At 32.4% G+C, this 21,097-nt stretch overlaps 1 protein-coding gene across 16 annotated transcripts in view; it reads right to left on the reverse strand.

The window, feature by feature from the left end:
- Positions 1–17,091: 17,091 nt before the first annotated feature.
- The window catches only part of LOC18445825 (uncharacterized), a 46,911-nt gene continuing 42,905 nt past the window's right edge, over positions 17,092–21,097 (reverse strand). For 11 of the 16 annotated variants that reach the window (XM_011629372.3, XM_020674564.2, XM_020674567.2 and 8 more), the window contains 3 exons: positions 20,438–20,602; positions 18,868–18,961; positions 17,092–17,801 (listed from right to left, as the gene is read on the reverse strand). In XM_011629372.3, the coding sequence (XP_011627674.1) occupies positions 17,552–17,801; positions 18,868–18,961; positions 20,438–20,602 (509 nt within the window). In that variant the 3' untranslated portion in view covers positions 17,092–17,551. The remainder of the gene's footprint in view (positions 17,802–18,867; positions 18,962–20,437; positions 20,603–21,097) is intronic. The other 5 variants (XM_088857015.1, XM_088857016.1, XM_088857017.1 and 2 more) reach the window with 1 other exon arrangement.

Below are 21,097 nucleotides of genomic sequence, written 5' to 3' on the forward strand. Positions count from 1 at the left end.
TAAAACTGACACTTTATAGAAGCTATAGATGAGCATGATTCCTACTATGTTTAATATAATAATACCATTGTGTGCTTTGAGATGTCCAAAATGCCCTACCAATAAATCTATAAACAAAAAAATCAATATTAATTCAGTTTTGGTTTTAGAAAATCAGGCTGAAAATTTTGGTGACAGTGGAGGGCCACACCAAATTTGGGGTAAAAAGATGTGAATGGTTAAGATTTGGTATAATAAATAGTTAAAATAACAGGTGCTTATGTCTCTAATTGTGTGTACATGTTAAATAATAGGTAATTAATTGATGCATTTATTTAAAAACTAGGTAGTGGAATTTAAAAAATAAAAAAATCAACTTATTTAAAGATAAATCAATTGAAGAATAAAAATGGGACTTTGAACATGATGTCAATGTAATATGGAATGAGTTGGTTAAATATATCAAGAAAGTGACAAAAGAAGTTTTAGGAGGATCAAGAGGAAAAAAAAACTTCGATAAGGAAACTTGGTGGTGGAATGATGAGGTCCAGAAAACTATTGGCGAAAAACGATAATGTTATAATACTTGGCAGTTTAACACAAATGAACAAAACTCAGAAGAATATAAAAATGCAACGAAAACTGCTAAACAAATAGTATGTAAAGTTAAACTTAAAGCATATAATAACCTATAAAATAAACTGGGAACAAGAGAAGGTGAAAAAAATATATTCAAATTAGCAAAAATAAGAGAGAAAAAGTGTAAGGATCTAAATTATATTAAATGCATTAAGAGTGATGATCAAAAGGTCTTGGTAAAGGATGATGAGGCCAATGAAATGTAGAGAGTTCATTTTCAAAAATTATTAAATGACGGAAAAAATTGGAACATAGTGGTTGAAGGGACTGTTGGTACAAGTGACGACGGAGGTCATAGGTACATATTTAGGATTAGAATGTTGGAAGTGAAAGAAGTTTGAAAATGATGAAGATATGAAAGGCTTTAGGACCAGATGGTATCCCGATAGAGGTTTGGAAGTGCATGGGGGAAATTGGCATTAACTGGTTGACAAAGTTGTTCAACAAGGTATTAAGAACAATGAAAATGCCAAATGAAAGGAGAAAAAGTATTGTGATACCTATTTATAAGAACAAAAGAGACATACATAAATGTGCAAACTATTTAGGGATTAAACTTATGAGCCATACTATGAAGCTCTGGAAAAGAGTCATTGAGCAACAACTAAGGTATGAAATGAGTGTATCTAAAAACCAATTTGGTTTTATGTCAAGAAAATCAATAATTTAGGTTGTTTTTCTACTTAGGCAACTGATTGAAAAGTTTATAACGAAGGAAAAAGACATCCATATGGTCTTTATTGATCTAGATAAAACTTATGATAAAGTACCTCGAGATTTATTTGGCAGGTGTTAGAAAAGATATTCATCTCTAGACACTACAGGTGAGAGATATGTATGATAGAGCGGCTACTGGTGTATGAACAACTAATAGAGAGACGAGTGAGTTTTCAGTGATAATATGTCTGCATCAAGGGTTAGCATTGAGCCTGTACCTCTTTGTCTTAATTATGGATGACTTAACTAGGCACTTACAAGATGAAGTACTATGGTACGTGTTGTTCGGAGATGACATAGTTTTGATTGATGAGACCCGAAAAGACGTTAACACAAAGTTAAAACTTTGGAAGAATGCTCTAGAATCCAAAGGTTTTAAAATTAGTCGGACTAAGACACATTATATGAAGTGTAAATTTAGTAATAATAGGAGTAGAGACGAGGAAGTAGTTAAGATTGACGGCTAGGAAGTACAAAAAAGACCGCACTTTCGATATCTTGGGTCGATAATCTAAGAAAATAGAGAGATCGAGGAAGATGTCGCATACAGAATTATAGCTGGGTGGGCAAAGTGGAGATGTGCAACTTAAATTTTATATGAATACCGCATACCAATGAAGCTGAAGGGCAAGTTCTATAGGACATCGATAAGACTAGCTTTGCTTTATGGGATAGAATGTTGGACGGACAAAAAACAATAGACCTATCAAATGAGTATATCGGAGATGAAAATGTTAAGATGTATGAGTGGCAAGACAAGAAGGGATATAGTTTGAAATGAATCTATTCAAGAGAAGTTAGGCGTGACACCAATAGGCGATAAAATGAGAGAGAGTAAACTTAGGTGGGTTGGCTTTATGTGGCATCGATCAAGTACAACACCTGTTAGGAGGTGCGAATTAGTTCAAGTAGAATGACTGAAAAAGTAAAAGGGTAGGGCCAAAAGGACATGGTTGGATGTAGTCTGAAAGATATGAAGATTGATGACCTCATTGAGGATATAATCTTTAATATAACAGAATAAAGAATCAGGATTCATATAGCCAACCCCAATTAATTGACAAAAGGCTAAAATGATGATAATGATGATTTATTTAAAGCGAAAGAAAAAATAGGTTGCACTGCTCCTACACATCCGAAGATAAAGTTCAAACCCTTGTAAATGGCTTGAAAATGTATTCAAACCTCTAATAACCAAATTTAAATATCAACGAGTAATGTGGATATGGTTGATATAAAAACACTTGAAAATGATAAAACGACCGTATAATATGTAACGAGCAAGCTTTTTATACTTCTCCTACTGTATAAAACTTATATACTTCTCCCTATTTAACTGTCCATTCTTAATCGATGGCTGAGAAGGTCCAAATCATAATGTCATGCTTCTACACTATTTTATTTTTTATGTAAAATATTTTGACACCAAAATTTGGGCGTCCACTCCTCTCTTAAACTTGCATCTGTAAAAAATATAAAAACAAATATCATCAACAAAATAAAATAATCAAAATACTCCTGAAACTTTTAGAGATACCCCTGAAATGTTATTTTCCTTTAAAAAAAAGTTATTAATGAGTAACATATTAATAGACCAATATTACAACATTATACATGAATGAGCCAAAAGCAAATTTGAACTACTTTTTAAATAATTTTAAAAAAAATAAAATACAATGATATTTAATTTCCTTCAAATTTTTGAAATCTACGTTATACTAAACTTAAACCTTTTAAGTTTTTAAAAATGGGTTCAAAGCACTAAACTTAAACCTTTTCAGTTTTTAGAAATGGGTTCAAAGCATAGGTGATCAGGGGTTTCATTCCTATCAGATAATCCTTTATTTATTAAATTACAAAAAAAAAAAATTTATCTAAAAAGTGGTCTTTCCTAAAAAAAAAATGCATCTTATTCTCATAATCAATTTTTTTAAAAAAATAATGGTACTTTTTATTTTTTCCCCCAAACGTCAACTATTAAGGGCGTGGTTGTATAGAGCCGAGGCTCGGCTCTAAGCGATCATTGTAGAGCTCACCTTCGAATAGTATCGAGAAATCTGGTTTCAATGTTGGAAATCTTTGTGATAGCCTTAAAATATATTTTCATATTCAATTACGAAATTTAATTCTTCAAAAATAGGATCGAGCAGATCTATAAAAATTTAAAAATTAACGGTCCAAAAATGTATTACAAGATGCATTATTTTTAAAACTTGAAATCTATTTTTTTTCTCATGTCTATGCATCTTCATGTTGAGATGATCAATTTGAGGATGTTTAAGCATCAAAACAACCTCATCTAGTGAAATTTTTGGGATGGGATCTAATTTGATTGTTTAGAGCCTCGGCTTTGTGTAAACTTTTTCTTTGCAAGTATAAATAGAACTATTTTAAAAGAGATATTTTTGCTCAGGTGATGAGATATCACGGATATTTATGAGAAAATGAGGGGTCTCTGGATAACTGGGACTGGTTCGAGCGTTAATACGTTTGTCCGTTTTGAGAAAGAGGAATCCTGTGAAAAGAGGCGCATTCTCATGATGTCAGAAACCATTTTTAAATGGGAAAATTAAATGTATTTAGTAAAGGGCTCCCAAATATGGGGGCAAAATTTTAAATAGTTGTTAAATGTTAGTATTAAATAAATTCATTAATGGTTTTCCTGCTTTGAGTGAAATAAATTCATGGATTAATGGTTTTCCTATAAGTGAAATAAATTCATGGATTAATGGTTTTCCTACTTTGAGTGAATTAAATTCATAGATTAATGGTTTTCCTATTCTGAATGAATTATTTGCAGTATTCCTCGGAAATGAAATTTCAATTGGGCTCTTGGTCCCTTCGATCTCGTAACTTTTGCAAGAATGCAGTTAATAAATAAACTATTTAGCATTTTAATTCTTCATTTAATTTCAAAATATAAATAGTTGAAAATAGGCAAAAAATAAAGGAAAATAATTTGATTGGCTTCAGCCTGATCAAAATAAGTAAAACCTCTCCTCATAATTTATTGAAAATTACAATTTAAGCACTGGAAAATGTTTACATGATCATCCCGTCTTGAACATTATGGTTGTGAAAAAAATAGGATTTCAAGCTCCAAAAATAATGTATATATTATAATAAATTATTTGGACTGTTTATTTCTCTCTAAAATTAGCATTCAAAGATTGACAAAGTTTGTACATTTTTTTAGTTTCAAAATTTAGTGTTGGTGTTGGAAATTGATTTTAGAGCCATCATGGATATATATATATATATATATATATATATATATATGGCGTTGATTTCATCCAACCGTTGTATCATAGTATATTGCAACGACACTTCTAAAAAACCATGTTTGTAGTATTTGTATGACCCAAAATTTTGCACACACACTCTCTTCATCACAATAATCAATCCCCCAAAAAAATAATTCAATTTGAACCCTAGATATGGTCCGCCTCCAAATATGAATCTAGATTATTCATTCATTTAGCGAATTTCAAGATCTTAGCATTTATAAACTCAAAATCATTTCTTTCTTTTTTCACATTGTTCTTCTAATGGTAACAAAGCCATCCAAAAAAATTGAAAATGAAAAAATCCTTCCAAGGCATCGATTTAAGCATCTGACAAAAATGAATGGTATATGTTAATTGGGTTAAAACATACTTCCTAGATTTTATTTTCAAATTTTTATGTTTTGTGATTGTTTATTAGAATGAAAAGAGTGTATATTTCAAAATTTGGATCAAACAAATGGCCATAACATAGTTTTTGAAGGTTGTTGCATCATATTATTCTACAACCATATATATATATATATATATATATTAGGATTCATAAACGTGAAATTTGATAGTTTGGGACACTGTAAAAAATTTGATTTTTTATTTTTTTAGATTTGAGCCTAATCAATAGTACACCTCAAGCTTAAACCGACTTGATATCCAATGGTTGAGTGCAATTGTGAACCATTACACTAAAATAAAAAGTCTTATATTATATTTTTCCTTATCATTTCAACACACTCCCTTTTTTTTCTCTAATGTAAGCTTTATTTCTCAAGTATCTACAGACTCACATGCCTTCTTTCGTTGGTTCTCACCTGATTTAGGATTTGAATAAGTTATGATTTAGATTATAGATTATAGTAAGTGTGGATGGCAAGAAATAGAAATACAATATAGAACCATTTTTGGGTCCAAAATCAATGAGCAACATAGATTTTTAATGGGTAGATGCATGAGTGCAAGGACACACACTGACTATTCCCTCCGACTATTAGACTTTCATTGTTTTTGGATAGTTTCTTATTATTGGAGATTCCCATATGTTTTGAAATATTTGAAATTAGTGCATTATCCTAGGTATCTTTAACTTGTACAACTTTCATGGATAATTTCTAGTGGCATTGCATCATGAATTTGAAAACTGAGGTCAAACAAATACCTTTAAAGGTGTGTTGTGTTATATTGCTCTCAAATCGTAGCATGAAATCATGCTTATACATATACATCATCATAAGAATGCAGGATAAGATGCATCAAAGGTTTACGCTGGCTCTCTATCTAATACAACCCACCTCTTTTACCTGAGCTTGAGACGCATTAAAGAAAAGTTTAAGGTCCTCATCGTTATTACACACATATACATATACACATTTTTTTTATATAAGGTGTTAACTTTATACTATAGAAGTAAGATGCACCTCAAAAGTTCACCTAAAAAGACTCTTCCAATGTAATCCTACAATTGATCATCTTGATCTCAAGATGTATAGATACAGGGAAAAAAAGATTTAAAGTTCTAAAAATAATATATCTTGTAACATATTATCTAAACCTGTTATTTCCTAAATTTTGAAGTATTTATAGATCTGTTCGATCTGCACTATTATTTTTGACGCTTTAAACTTCATAATTAAAGGTGAAAGTAGGATTTTGAGTCATCGTAAGCGTTTTTAGTACTGGAACATTATCTTCTAATAGCATTCAGATGTGCGCCTTACTGCAATTGCTTATTAAAGTTGACACCTTCTAAGAAAGTGTTTTGATAGGGTCAAAAGAAAAGCCTCACTTCAAAACGAAACTTTCAATTCGATCATCTCGGGCTTCATCATTATGGTTGCGGGAAGAAAAGGGATTTAAAGCTTAAAAACGAGTAGATAATGTAAGATATTATGCATACAGTATATTTTGCACTAAAATTAAGTAATTCATGGATATGCAAGATCTATACTATTTTTTGAACTTCAAATTTCATAGTAGGTGTTGGAAATAGCTATCATAGAGATTTTCAGTGCCCAAAGTGCTTTCTAGACGAGGATTCAAGCTGAGACTTTACTTTGTTTTTTAAAAGCATAGGATATATATATATATATATATATATATATATATATATATATATATATATATGGAAAAAATTCATATGAGAATGCAACCTTATAATGTAGAACTACAGATGCATTTCAAAAATACATCGAAAAAGGTAGTTTTAATGTTGAAAACCCTATGATTGATCATCTCGACATCGAGATGTATGACCATAAAAAATAAAAAGATTTTAAGTCTCAGAAATAGTGCATTTTACAATATATTATCTATACCGTCCATTTTCAAGATTTTCATATGTTTATAGATCTACTTGATTTTAACCATTTTTTACATTTAAAATTTTATAATTAGATATAAAATAAATTTTGAGATAATCTTAAGAACAATTTACATCAAAATTATATACCATGATAAAATTTGCAGGTGCACCTTACTTCTACAGCTACGGATGTATCCATATGCCAACTGCACCTCTCTCTCTATATATATATATATATATATATATATATATATATATATATATATATATATATATATATATATATATATATATATATATATATATATATATATATATATATATATATATATATATATATATATATAAAAGATAATCTAAACTTCACAACCCTTCAAATTACAAAGATTCAAGCTAAAGAGAGTTGTGAATGTTGGATTTATTAATATTGTAGTTTATTTTTTTAAAAAAGTTGCTTTTGTGGGCCAATTTTGTAAATATTACTACAAGACAAATGATACTTTTGTCACATCAATAATGCGTAAAGTTTAAATTTTAACTAAAAGACAATAAGACTCTTACAAATAGAGTTCCAGAACATTAACTTCCAAAATATCAATATATTTTTGTGAAAATTTTAAATTTGCCATTGCTTGATGATAAATTACCTATTTAAATAATTTTTTAATAAAAAAGTAATGATTGTTTTGATAAATACACCCATCACAATATTTTCTAACTTAAACCTTTGTATTTTAAGGGGTTGTGACTTAAAATTCAATTTGAGCCATTGGGCTCATTTTTTCCTGTGAGCTAGTGGGCTCACCTAGCATTTCCGATATATATAAAGCACCGTTTATGTGAGTCCATATATAAATGAGTCACATCTTAAAAATCTATTTTTGAGATGGATTTTTGGACCTAACTATTACAGACATGTAATCTTTAATAATGGAGATTATGAATATGAAAAAATAAATAAATTTTAAAAATTAAAAATAATAATTATGTTATAAGAACATTTAGACAATTAGCTTCAACTAATTTTAGTTGGGCCACCTATTTGCATCCATCTTTAAAATGAACGCTTTATACATAAGGGACTCTAACTGTAGAAATACGGTCCCCACCGCATGAGTTCCACCCCAACCACAATCACATTTAGGTCAAATGGAACCGTCACCGGGTCCACAAATGGAACCAAAGCTGACTTGACTCGGGTCCACCTGCCTGTCTCCTGCCCTTAGCTTTGAGGAAAAAAATTCAATTTTTTAAAGAAATGTGTTGACATATGTGCCTTGGACGAATAAAAAAATCACAAAATTAGTCGAACACGAGGCACTGAATCATGAATTGAGATCCGCGAGGGCAAGTTTGGGAAATTAAAAATTTCAGACGTAAGGCATTCACTCAACTTGCGTATTATTAAAATAAGCACACGGCCTGCAATTACTAATTATGATTTACTTAAGCTAATCAACTATGGGTGTGATTTGTATAAGGATGAGGCCCTAAACAAACAAAAGGAAGGCACATCTTCAAATTGTGTTGAAAGATGTCATTTCAGCACTAAAAATCTTTATGATGGATTGAAAATTTATTTCATTTTTAATTATGAATTTTTTTTCTTAAAAAATAGTTTACATTAAGCAAATCTACGAACATTTGAAAATCTTGAAAATTGACGATCTAGATAAAGAATTACAAGATGCACAATTTTCAAGACTTCAAGTCCATTTTGTTTCATGTCCATGTACCTCAAGGTCAAGATGATCGGATTTAGGGGTTTCTAAGTATCGAAACAACTTTTTCTACTAATTTTTGGAAGTGCACCTTAATTTGATTGTTTAGGGCCTAAACCTTATATAAGCTTTTTTCCATTAATAATTTGTCGGGTAAAATTGACTAATTATTACTGCCATTTGACTTTGGAGGTCTTCATGTTTGATAACTCCTCACGACATCATGTGGCCGAGGTCGATATTTATTATCATTTTTATATAGACAGTTTTGGGGAGCTCTCAATGTATAAAACTAATATTATTGCATTTAGAGATGTTATAAGTTTCTTGTTTTGATTAAACCAATTGGCAGAAAGCCGTCAATGAGTTCAGGGAACACTTACTATATTTTCCCACCCATATATATTTTTTCTACGTCCTTATCTTCCAGTCGTTCGATCACAATGGCACGTTTATACATTATTTTAATTTTTAATTTGCTATAAGACATTTTAACAAAAATTTTAGGATATCTATTCCTCTCTTAAACTCACAGCTACAAAAAGTATAAAAAATATTACCGGAAAAATCAAAATTTAGAGATATTTTTATTATTTTATTTTTTGAAAATATTTTCTAAAGTTTTCAAATACACCCCATTGAGATGATGTCACATATCAAATTTCATATTCATACGATTAATAACAAAATTAAAATATAAATAGTACTTTGAGATATCATATCTAAATCATACAGTCAATGGCTGACTTGTGACATTATGGTTGAAGCCGTCCCAACCATCCATTCAGATCAGATGGCTAGGAGATGGAGAATGGATGAAAGATACATATGCGTGGAGAAGTATAGTAATTTTTACCATAATATCATATATTAATTCTAATTGACAAAAGTAATCAGAGCTAATCTATAATACTATATGTCAACCAAAATATAAATTGACCAAACTAAAATATACACACGTTCCAAATTTCAGATCATTCCGATTAGTTAAAAAAAATGAAAAATGAAAACACTATCAGACAACTGTTGATGAGGGTAGGCGAAATCATTGTTCATTTTCACCTATAGGCGTTTTGTAGTATCTTTTATATATATATATATTACTTTTTGTCATATATTATTTTATAGATATAAAATAATTTTTTTGGATCTGATTGGGTCTGGATCCCATGTATACTTTTTGGATTCGAATCCAAACCCAATCTGACCCACCCTCAATCCTATATCAAATAACTAATAAAATAATATTATTAAGCATATTAATTTCATATAAGATAATATATTCCAAATAAAACCAATTGCCACGCATGCCCTTACTGATTTTGAAGATTCAGTTATTATTTATGTGCCTTCCAAAATCTACTTGTGGCTACCAATTGATAAGAGTTAGGAAGTCTAATAGCTTAAAAGGGGTTTAAATGAATCCATGCCTTCATGGTGAAATTGGCGACCAGTTTCCTCTAATTGCAAGTACTCTTCAATTTCAATTGAGATTTATCCCATGACTCCTCTGTTTTAGCACAGTTAGAATTGATTATATTCTTAATTTGGCCAAACCTTTAATGATCATTTCAAAATAAGGCATTTTCGCTGACATGAGTTGGTGTCATTCATCGCAAGACTTGAATTCAATCCAAATTTATCATTCACTATACCAGGACCAGTTTTTAAAATGTTCCGGATTTGACTTGCCAGGCTGTCGAGCTTGAGTCCATTGGTCTAACTCGGGTGAGCCTGTGTCATATCGCCCAATTTTAGGGGTGGCAATGGGTCGGGTATGGGTTGGGTCCGGCCGGACTCGGACCTAGACACGAAATTAATGGTCTCAGACCCGGATCTAATTAGACCTAGACCCAAATCCGACTGGACCCAACTTTAAACAATCCAATTAAAGTCGCAACTTTAAACAATTGAAAATCTTATAAGGTGGCAACTTTTAACAATTGAAAATCTTATAAGGTCGCGACTTTAAACAATCCAATTATGGTGCACCTTCAAATTTTATCATAACATGTAATTTTAGTGTAAAAAATTATTAGGATTATCTGAAAATGTATTTTTATTTCTAATTATAAAAAATTTTACTCCAAAAATAGTTAAAATCCAGTAGAGTTATAATTATATATATGACAATCTTGAAAATAGACGGTCTAGATATTGTGTTGCAAGATGTACTATTTATAAGACTCAAGTTATCTTTTTTTTTTTTTTAACCATATTTATACAGATTGATGTCGAGATGATCAATTAGAGGGTTTTACAACATTAAAACAACTTTTCTGATAGATTTTTGAAGTGCATCTGTAATTCTACATTTTAAGGTTGCAACTATATATAAACTTTTTTCTATGTTAAATATATAAATATTATAACTAAAAATCAGGCCAAGTCCACATGGACCCAGACTAGAATAATGTTCAGGTCCAATATTTTGAGCCAAACCCAACCCACAGTTTCCAATTCTTGGACCCATACCCGGGGGTCCCAAGTCGATTGCCGCCCGTCTTGAATTTTCACATAGAATTTAAAAGTTTATAAATAAAAGGGGGAGTTAGGGGTTATTATGGTTGATTGAGTCCTAGTGAGATGAGGGATGTTTTTAAACACTGGGGTGGAATGGAAACCTTACAATTGAAATGTGTAGGTGTAGGAGGAGGAGGAGGAGGAGGAGGAGGCATGAGATTGTGGGTGAATTGCAAGGATTGTTCAGTCCCCATTAAAGCTGAAGTTTCCAGCGATGATGGGGATGTATCCAACCATACTCCTTTCTTTTTGTCGTCCACATTGATGTGACATCATTCTTTCCGGCACTTCACTTCACAATAATAATAAATAGCACCAAAATAAGAAGCAAAAAACAAATAAATAAATAAATGCAAGTGAAAATGGGCCGCAATAAATCTTTTTTCCCAAAATTGAGGTAATAGGGTTTAAAAGCGTTATGCCGTAATCCTAAACTAGGGGTATTTTTAAGACTCCAAATTCTAAGAACGTGACCTACTCACCCCCAACTATCAGACCAAAAAAACATAAACAAACGGATTGCACACAGATTATTCAAAAATTTGAACAATGAAATCTAGGTATTTAGGTACTTCGAAATATTTTTTATTCAAAAATATTACTTCGACCATTCTAAAACAGATCGGAAATTTTCATATCAAGTACTAAATAGAAGGTATTCCTCCCACAAAAGCGTAGCATATTCAGTCTATAATATTAATGGAAACAACAAATCGAATATATTACATTGTGGGTGAGGTGAGGTTTATATAAGGTGTTGACTTTATACTATTGAAGTAAGGTGCACCTCAAAAAATAAAGTTTTGGTGCTGCAAAGCCTTGCGATGATATGAAAATCCCCAATTATGAAAGTTAAAGTTTAAAAAATGGTGACGATCAAGAAGATGTATAAAACACTTGAAATTTTTGAAAATGGACAGTCCAGATAATTTGTCAGAAGATGAATTATTTTTAAGACTAGATTTCATGTGTATGAATCTCGAGGTCTTTTCAACATAAGAACAACCTTGTCTATTGAGTTTGTTAGGTGCACCTTATTAGTATAGTATAAGGTTGACACCTTATATAAACTTTTTCGTTTTCGTTATCATAGTTTAGTTCCAAATAACGGCAGTGTACCGTTAGATAATGCAATCAAATGGTCAATGGTTCCCCTAACTTTGTAGAGTAATGGGAGACAAATGGTTATTGTGTAGGAGTTCAGACATGTGCTTTCGGCCCCATTAGTAACATGCAATGGAAACGTTTGTCTTCAAAACAAAATATGCCCACTAACCTCATTTACTCGAACGACTTTTATACCTTCACAGAGACCAAAGTCCACCAAAATAATTCAACTACAATTTGATAGGGTTGAGAATTTACCGAATCTGGGTTCGAAACCCAAATTTCGGATCTAGATCTAAAATTTAGATCTAAATTACTATTCGGATCAAATCTGGGTATTAAAATACCCGTTGGGCTCCTATGTAGCGGTGAACTAGTCGGGGCTAACCTCAACCCCTCACTCTCTCTCTCTTTCTCTCTCTCTCTATATATATATATATATATATATATATATATATATATATATATATATATATAAAAGAAAAGTCTTCTTAACACCTATAGGAAAAAATGAACAGTGATTTCGCCTATACTCTTCACTGTCCAAAGTTCATCGCATCGTCACTATTGTCCGATAGATGGAAATGAACATAGGCAAAATCATTATTCATTTTGGCGCTATAAGCATTACGTAGTGTTTTCTATATGTATATATATTTTTTAATTTCAATTTTTATTCCATAAATCGGAATGATCTGAAATTTGGAGCATGTATTCGTCAAAAATAGGATAATCTAATAAAAATATAAAAAAATAATTTGTAAAATATAAATGGATCAAAATACCCCTAAAAATTTACAGAGGTATTTTGGTCAATTTATATTGTACGAAATATTTTGTCCTTATTTTTATTAGATGCGCCTCTTTAATATATACACACGCTCCAAATTTCAGATCATTTAAATTTATGGAAAAAAAATGAAAAATGAAAAATGAAAAATGAAAAGCTATCGAACAATCGTGACTTTATGATGAACTTTGCACGGTGATAAACATAGACGAAATCACTGTTCATTTTTGCCTATATATAATGTATATAATATTTTTAACTTTTAAAGACCTAATATTTTTGGATCGGGATTCGGATTTGGGGGATCCAAACCCAAACCGAAAAATTATCGGCCGTATAACTTGATACACAAGGGGTTGGTAGGGGCTTTGTCATTTTTAAGGGGAAGATGGCAAGCAAGCAAACAAACATGAGATATATTGTGAATAATCGTAGGCGAGGTTTAGTTGAAATCCATCTAAGAGATTGACTTTACATCTAATCATTTGCAAGTCTATCATCCACACCACTACAATTATGAATCTGAGAATAAAAACCTAAGCATACTATTTCTCTCTTTTTTTGGAGCATTCATTTTAGTCATTCAAAGATCATCAGATTCACATTGATTTTGAAGCTCCAAGTTCGTGGATTTTATTTTTTTGGGCAATTTAGTGGGATACCCATTTCTGAATTAGTTTGTGGTTTTTAAAGTGTCAATGGGGATGGAAGGCACAACGTGCAACTCAAGTGAGGTGTGCTACCAACTTGAAGCAAGAATATAACTTTACAGTGATTTTGGGTACTAAATCCCTTGAAAATCAGGGCGCTCACATGAGTTTGAGTTCTGATTGACTCACCAAATACTTTTCCATGAAATTCCTTGTTTTAATAAGAAAAATACATACAATGCTGCTTGTGTTAATGTTAAACAAAAAAAAAAAAAAAAAGCTCCCCCAAGTCATATGGAATCCAGAAATGAGAATATGCAACAAAAAATACATGAAATATTAACGAATATAAGAAAAAAGAAGGCGATAGCTAAGATAATCGGGGTATGCACCTCTTTGTGATCTCTAGGAGAAGATAACTTGTAGTCCCTGTGTGAACTGAATCTTAAAGAGAATAATAATTTTCATTATTCTTCTCAATTTCACTTTTCCCTTACGTGCATGTGCCTCTTTTTCTCTTGAATATAGAGATTTTATATCATCTTTTTTAAGTGGAAAGTAAGCCTGTTTTTTCTTTTTTATGGGAGAGAAGGTGGGGCAAAAAATGTATACTTGTATTCTTTTTTTCTTTTTTTTAAAAAAGCTTTTCGCCACTCTGTACTAGGAGAGAAGAGTAGCATACTTGTATTCTTTTTTTTCTTCTTCTTTTTTTTTAAAAAAAGCTTTTCACCACTCTGTACTCGGAGAGAAGAGTAGCATTTGAAGAATGACGGTCCGAATCATCCGATTCAGGCCCTAGTGAACAAAAGGTGGATAATCCATTTTTTCAAACACTAATTTGGGAGGGGGAAGCGGTATTCCCACCTTCCCCTCCCCCCCCTCTCACTGGCGCAACAACAAAAGAGGAGCAACTCCATAAACAAATAATTAATAAAATGACGAAAAGGAAGAGCAAGGAAAGCTCACTCCCTTGCGTTTCCACACATTTTTTCTTTGTATATCCATGGCCATAACCGGGGAATCTTTATTTAAGTCCAAACACCTATAATTTGCATGACTTATAACCATCTAATCAAGCTCCAACACTGGAATATTATTATTTAAGTCCAAATCAGTGTTCGCAAAATCGGCTGATCTAACTGCTAACCAGCCGGTTAGATCAAAACCGGCTAGTGGTTGGTTCCAGTTTTGGTGATCAACCTATATTTTAAATATTAAATAAAATACTACTTTAAATTTATATCAAGTACATTAGAATGGTTTATTGGTTAGCATGGTTCGAATCCCGCCTCCAGCGTGTTTTCTTTTAAGAATTCATTTCGTTTTTAAAAAAAAATCACTTGCCCATTGGAATCCCATAATCGAACTAGAATCCAAAGAAGTCCTTTATCATCAGACTCACTAGCCAATACGCCATTTTAAAAAAAGCACCTATATTATATATAGCTTAAGTTTTTCTTCATTTGCTTTTAACAAAAGAGTTGGTCAAGTAGATTTTTTTAACACTATTTTAATATTCCTTACATTATGGTAAAGATTAAATTTTTTTTTGGTCAATGATACTCATTTTTATATTTTTCCATCTTTTTCAAAGAATTTTTAAAATACCTCTAGACACAAATCGATTCGTTAAAATCCATTTTTTCATTAATTTTCAACTTCATTTGAGTATGTTTTGTTTTAATCACATTCTTTATATGCTTTTCATATTTTAGTAGATTTTTTGTATCTTTTTTATTGTTTTCAACTTTCTTTTTATCGTTCGGAACTTGCCCGGTTAGGGCTGTTGAATCGGCCGGTTTATTGGTTAAGCCGGTTAAATCGCTTTCAAGCCCATATCCGGTTAACTGTACTGGTTCGATTTTGTAAATTATGGTCCAAACACGTATTATTCGTATGCATGTAGAGGCTTATAACCATCTGATAAAGATCAAACACTTGGGAATGAGTTGGCAACAATGTAGCTAACATTTGCTATCAGTAATTTTATCAATATTAGGATTTTTTTTTAAGAAGAAATACTATAAGTTATTTCAAAATAATATCATTTAAGAACGCGTATACTATGTTCCTTATAGGCGGGATATCACAGACTTACTCCCTTATGTGAAAATGCTACTTGGGAAGATTTTTTAAGTAAAAAATTTGGATACAACTAAGAATCACTGGAAAATCATTTTCTAAAACAAAAATTTGGATTTCGATCTCTTCAATACTTAGATCTTACTCTCTGAAAATTGGACGGTCTCTGTTATTAAATATATTGGACAGCCCTGCCTTTACAAGCATCGACAGCGCCTCCTTCTCCAACCCACCCTACCCTTTCTTTCCCCATTTAGTGTGTATTGACGGTCCATAAGCACTGAAGCCCCGCCTTTGACACCATCTTCATCTTCTTCTTCTCCACCCCACCTTTCTTGCCCCATTCGCCCCTCTAGCTTGCTTGCCTCCATTGCCAAACCCAGAGAATAGAGAGAAAGGAGAAGACAGAAAAACGGGAAGAATAGGGATGGAAGCAGTAGATGGAGCACGGGAGAAGAAAGAGAATGGGTAATGTTTTAATAGGGCAGATCAATGTTGTCATTGTCAAATTCACATTCGAGTCTTTTTCGGTTTAATGAGAAAAATGGAACAATTCGGTACTTCGACTGATTTGGAAAAGAAGGCTTCGAACTTTTTTTTTTTAATTAAATTATATATTTATATATATAAAATAATTAAAAAAATTAAAAATATACTTCTATATAGGGTTTTTTTCTGACCGAAAAAACCCGAAGCTTCGGCCGAAGTATACCCAAAACAAACCGAAACAGCCTGAAGCGGTCTGAATATGATTGAAGCAGCAGCACCACGCTTCTCTTGGCTTAGGTTTATGCTTCTCAAATTTAATAACATTGGGGCAGATGGAAAGGCAATACAGTAAAATAGAATATTAGTTGAAAATCAATAAAATTTAATCAATTAATAACTTTTTTGTCAGGCAACTCTCTATGAAAGACTGCAGTCTTGAGTCTCTTGATATCAAATTGCTTCAACTCCAAATCAAACGGTACAACCATAACTATCAGTACCCGAATAGAAGTGCAGTTAACAACTAGAGAGAAGATCTTTAAGAGAGGGGCTGGATCATGGTGGTAACACTCCCATACCTAGTTACGATGTTGTGACTTTCAATCCAGCTAACACCACTCATTGATACCTTAAAAAAAAGCTAACTCCCAAATCTCTATGAACAAAACAAGCAGGGACCTGTCTTCCCCACTGAATTACCCAAAAAAAAACACTTTTTTTTAAATAAAGTTCAAGATGGATGGTCCAAAAGTCTCATACACAACAACTGGGTGCATTAAAAATACCCAGGATCATTCTCATGTAAAACTTTAGAGGATAAAATTTAAGTTTACCATTGCCCCATTGAAATTTACCATAAACCCGAATATAATGTTGAGTTAGAGGATACAATTGCCCCGTTGCAATAAATAAATAAAGGTTAATTAAACCTATGAACAGTATTACAGGAGAGACTACAATCGCTGCAGTCTTGAATAATGGCACTGGAGGCAACGTGCACTTGAAAGAGTGGTTCATACCAGCTGACATGCATCCAATAAATGATTAAGCTTCTTGCTGATCATTAACATCTTTAACATGCATAATTCTCCATCATGCCAGGTATTCGGTGCATGCGTCAAAAAGAATCTTAGCCAATAATCAATAAAAAGAAGCCTCTGCATCAGGGAGGTCCATGATGGATTTTTTCTTTTTACCTGTTTTTCTTGCAATTTATTCTAAACGTACTGTTCTTCAATTATCACTGTATTTTCATCCCCATGGTTATAATTGCATTAAATTCTGGACCTAATCAATCTTCTGGTTCTTGGACAAGATGGTACCTCCTGTGACTGCTGATTTTCTGGTAGATAACCAGCTTTTATGAAGTCCACTACAGTGGAGGCTAATTCTGACCCGTGAGAGGAATATACATGGTTTGCACCTTCTATTGTATGCAGTTTATGGTTAGGGATGAGCTTGTCAAACTCTAGAGCATCTTCCACAGGTACGATTTCATCCTTTGTGCCATGAATTGTCAAGACTCTGCACAAGAATTTTTAATCATTCTCGTGCACTAAGTAGAAAGCTTTGAAAAATGATTAAACATAATAAAATCATGATTATCATCATATTGTAAAGAATCTTCACTACTTCTGAGTTCCTATTAGTCTAAAAAATAGATGGCACGTGTGATACAAGCACTAATGACAATCTCTTCCTCATGTTTTCTAAACTTCAATGTTTTTGGTTTTGGCCATATCAACAAGGACATCACTACATGCTACCAAAGATTTACTTTGTCGACAATAGATCTATAACTGAACAAATTATCGTGTAAATCTATCAGATCCGAATCATAATCATCTGAGCCTTATCCCTACTATCTAGGGTCGGTTATACAAATCATGTTCTGTCATTCCACTTTATCAAGGGCCACACCTTTAGTCAGACTGTAGGTCACCATTTCTCTTCTCACTACTTCCATTCATGTCCATCCCATCCAAATAATGTTTCTAAATGCACTGAAGAGAATTTACTCAAATTCAAAATCCGGTAGAGTTAAACATGCGAATAACAAAAACAATGTAGGCCAGTATAGTTCTGTCTAGGTCCTATTTTTAACCCTAATACATAATTAGCAGTGCCACTGTTCAAGGGGAAGCACTGCCGCACATACAGTTTACATCCATATGTGGATTAAGGTGATTCTCAGTTATGCACAAATGCCTGCTTTATGTTCAACACAGTTTCCAATTGTCTCTACGTTGGACAGATTACCCATTTCAGCTCCTATGGGGTTTGTAAAAGATACTCAGTATGGTGACTTGTTGGTGAAGTTCATTCTACTGTAGGTCACATGGAATCAAATCTCTGATAGTAACTCATTGATTTACTAGTAAACTAAGATTTTGGCATCCTGAAAAAGCCAATCTTTGGGGTCTAGATAATGCGTTGGTTAACGCATGATTCGTTTCTGGGGATAAGCACATAATAATGTTGTTAAAAATCTTTTATTCAGGTATGCAAGAACTAAACCAAATCTAAATCGAATGTTATTACCACCCATCTGATACATAGAAGCTATCCAAAGGAAGAACTGAAATTGAACCTGCAATTTTTATCAATCATGGGGGAGGCTACATGCATATCTGTACTTAGACGATCCATCAAGCTTTCTTCTGTAACACGGTACTCAAATTTCCCTACAAGTTCAAGCAAAATAAGTAATCAAGGACTTGATCAAAATGGTTTGTCAAGCACAAGCAATCAATTTATAAATGTAAAATAAGAGAATGAATCTGATTTCCTTGCAATGTATATCAAGCAAGTTATAGATGGATGCCCCGCAGCTACTACTAAAAATAAAAGCCAGAAAATATAGGTTCTTCAAAAGAAAAATGAAGGGACATATTCATATGGGAAATAAATCAAATCTATGCACAAGATAAAAGTAAGAAATAGAAAAAAATAGAACTTAAGAAATAAATCAAATATTTGCACAAGATGGGGCACACTTATGAAGTAACATTTGGGGGCCAACTGATTCAAAAATTTGTATCCAAAAAACTTGCAAGTTTTGGGAAGCCAATTTGGAAAAACTACTGATTTAATTTTCTGATGCTGCAGGATTGTTTGGCCCTTCCATAGAACATCAAAATCCATTTTTATTTGCCTAGTATGCCTGTTTGGCCCTCATAAAGAACATCAAATGCTTCTTTTAGGTTTTGTCTAATCATGTGACGTTGAAATGCAAGCAATTTTTACCATGTCAAAGGATTGAGTATTCTTTCACACAAGGATAAACTAGACTTTTGAAAATTTTATTTATGCATTCGATCATTTAGATTGACGGCCAGGAAATACCAAAAAGAGTACACTTCGATACCTTGGGTCAATAATCTATAAAATTACTGCTGGGTGGGGAAAGTGGAGATGTGCAACCAGAATTCTATGTGGTTGCCGCATACCTATGGAGCTAAAGGGCAAATTCTATATCACAACTGTGAGCTAGCTTTGCTCTATGAGGAGGAATGTTGGGCGGTTAAAAAATAATATACCCATAACATGAGTGTAGTGAAGATGAGGATGTTGAGATGGATGAATAGCAAGACAATATGGGATAGAATTCGAAAATGAATACATTCAGGAAAATTTAAGTGTGGCACCAATAGGCAATAAGAAGAGAGAGAGTAGACTTTGGTGGGCTGGACATGTATGGTACAGACCCAATACAACACCTGCTGAGAGATGCAAGTTAGTTCAAGCGGAAGGGTAAAAAAAGGCAAGGGGTAAACTCAAAAGGACATGGTTGAAAGTAGTGAAAAAAGATATGGGAACCAAGGGCTTCACTGAGGATATGACCCTTAATAGAGCAGAATGACGGACCAAGAAAGGCTTTGACGATGATGATGCATTCGATCATTTATGAGAGAAAATTTCGATTATACTTGCTTATTACCAAAAATGGATTCCATACGTGATCAAATTAGGAATCCAATAATAGATCAAAACTACTTCCCGCGACACATATTAAAAGAAGTTTTGGAAAGATTTTTGCAAATATAAGTTCAAAAAATTTTTGCAAATATAAAAACGTCTTTTCCTATACATTAAAGACCTCATTTAAACACAAAGAAAATTCCCTTCTCAAGGACTCTTTTGTGACAACAAGCACTTACCATTCCTGTCTTTGACATCAATGAATATGTCGTTCTTGATCTTTTCCATGAAGTCTTTACCTAAGCGACCCACAATTCCTTGACACAAATCAAAGCGGCCACAAACATTAACCACAGTATCAACGTCATGATACTTGGAAGCATACAAAAGCACTGCATTTCCTCCTGCAACAGAATTTAGAACAATGAATCCCACCGAACATGCGAAAAATAAACAAGTATGTGAAACACAAGAATCTCACGCATAAACCAAAAAAGAATGAAATTCATGGAACTATTATTAAACTGTAATGAGTAACACTAGCCATAATAAAGAAACAATTTCATGTGAAACACAAGAATCTCATGTATGAAGCTAAAAGAACGAACATAACAAAACCATTATTTAGAGGAAATGCAATGTTTCACAATAGGAGGAGGAGATGTTAATTCAAGAAAAAGAGAACAGGGAACTCATTAAAATTGTCAGAGTAACCAGCTAGAAAAAACATTGATAAATAAATGGAACAGGTCCCCAACTACAATTCAATCCCATAATGGTCAATAAACTTGTGAGTAGAAATAGCTAGCATAAAAAATATCATACCCTACGTCCATTCAATTAAAAAGAAAGGCATGCATCAAATAATAAATAATACAATATATATAATACAAAAGATT

This window comes from Amborella trichopoda, chromosome 13 (genome assembly GCF_054954075.1).
Source record: "Amborella trichopoda isolate Santa Cruz 75 chromosome 13, AtrichopodaSantaCruz75HAP2 v2.0, whole genome shotgun sequence".
In the NCBI taxonomy this organism is placed as follows: domain Eukaryota; kingdom Viridiplantae; phylum Streptophyta; class Magnoliopsida; order Amborellales; family Amborellaceae; genus Amborella; species Amborella trichopoda.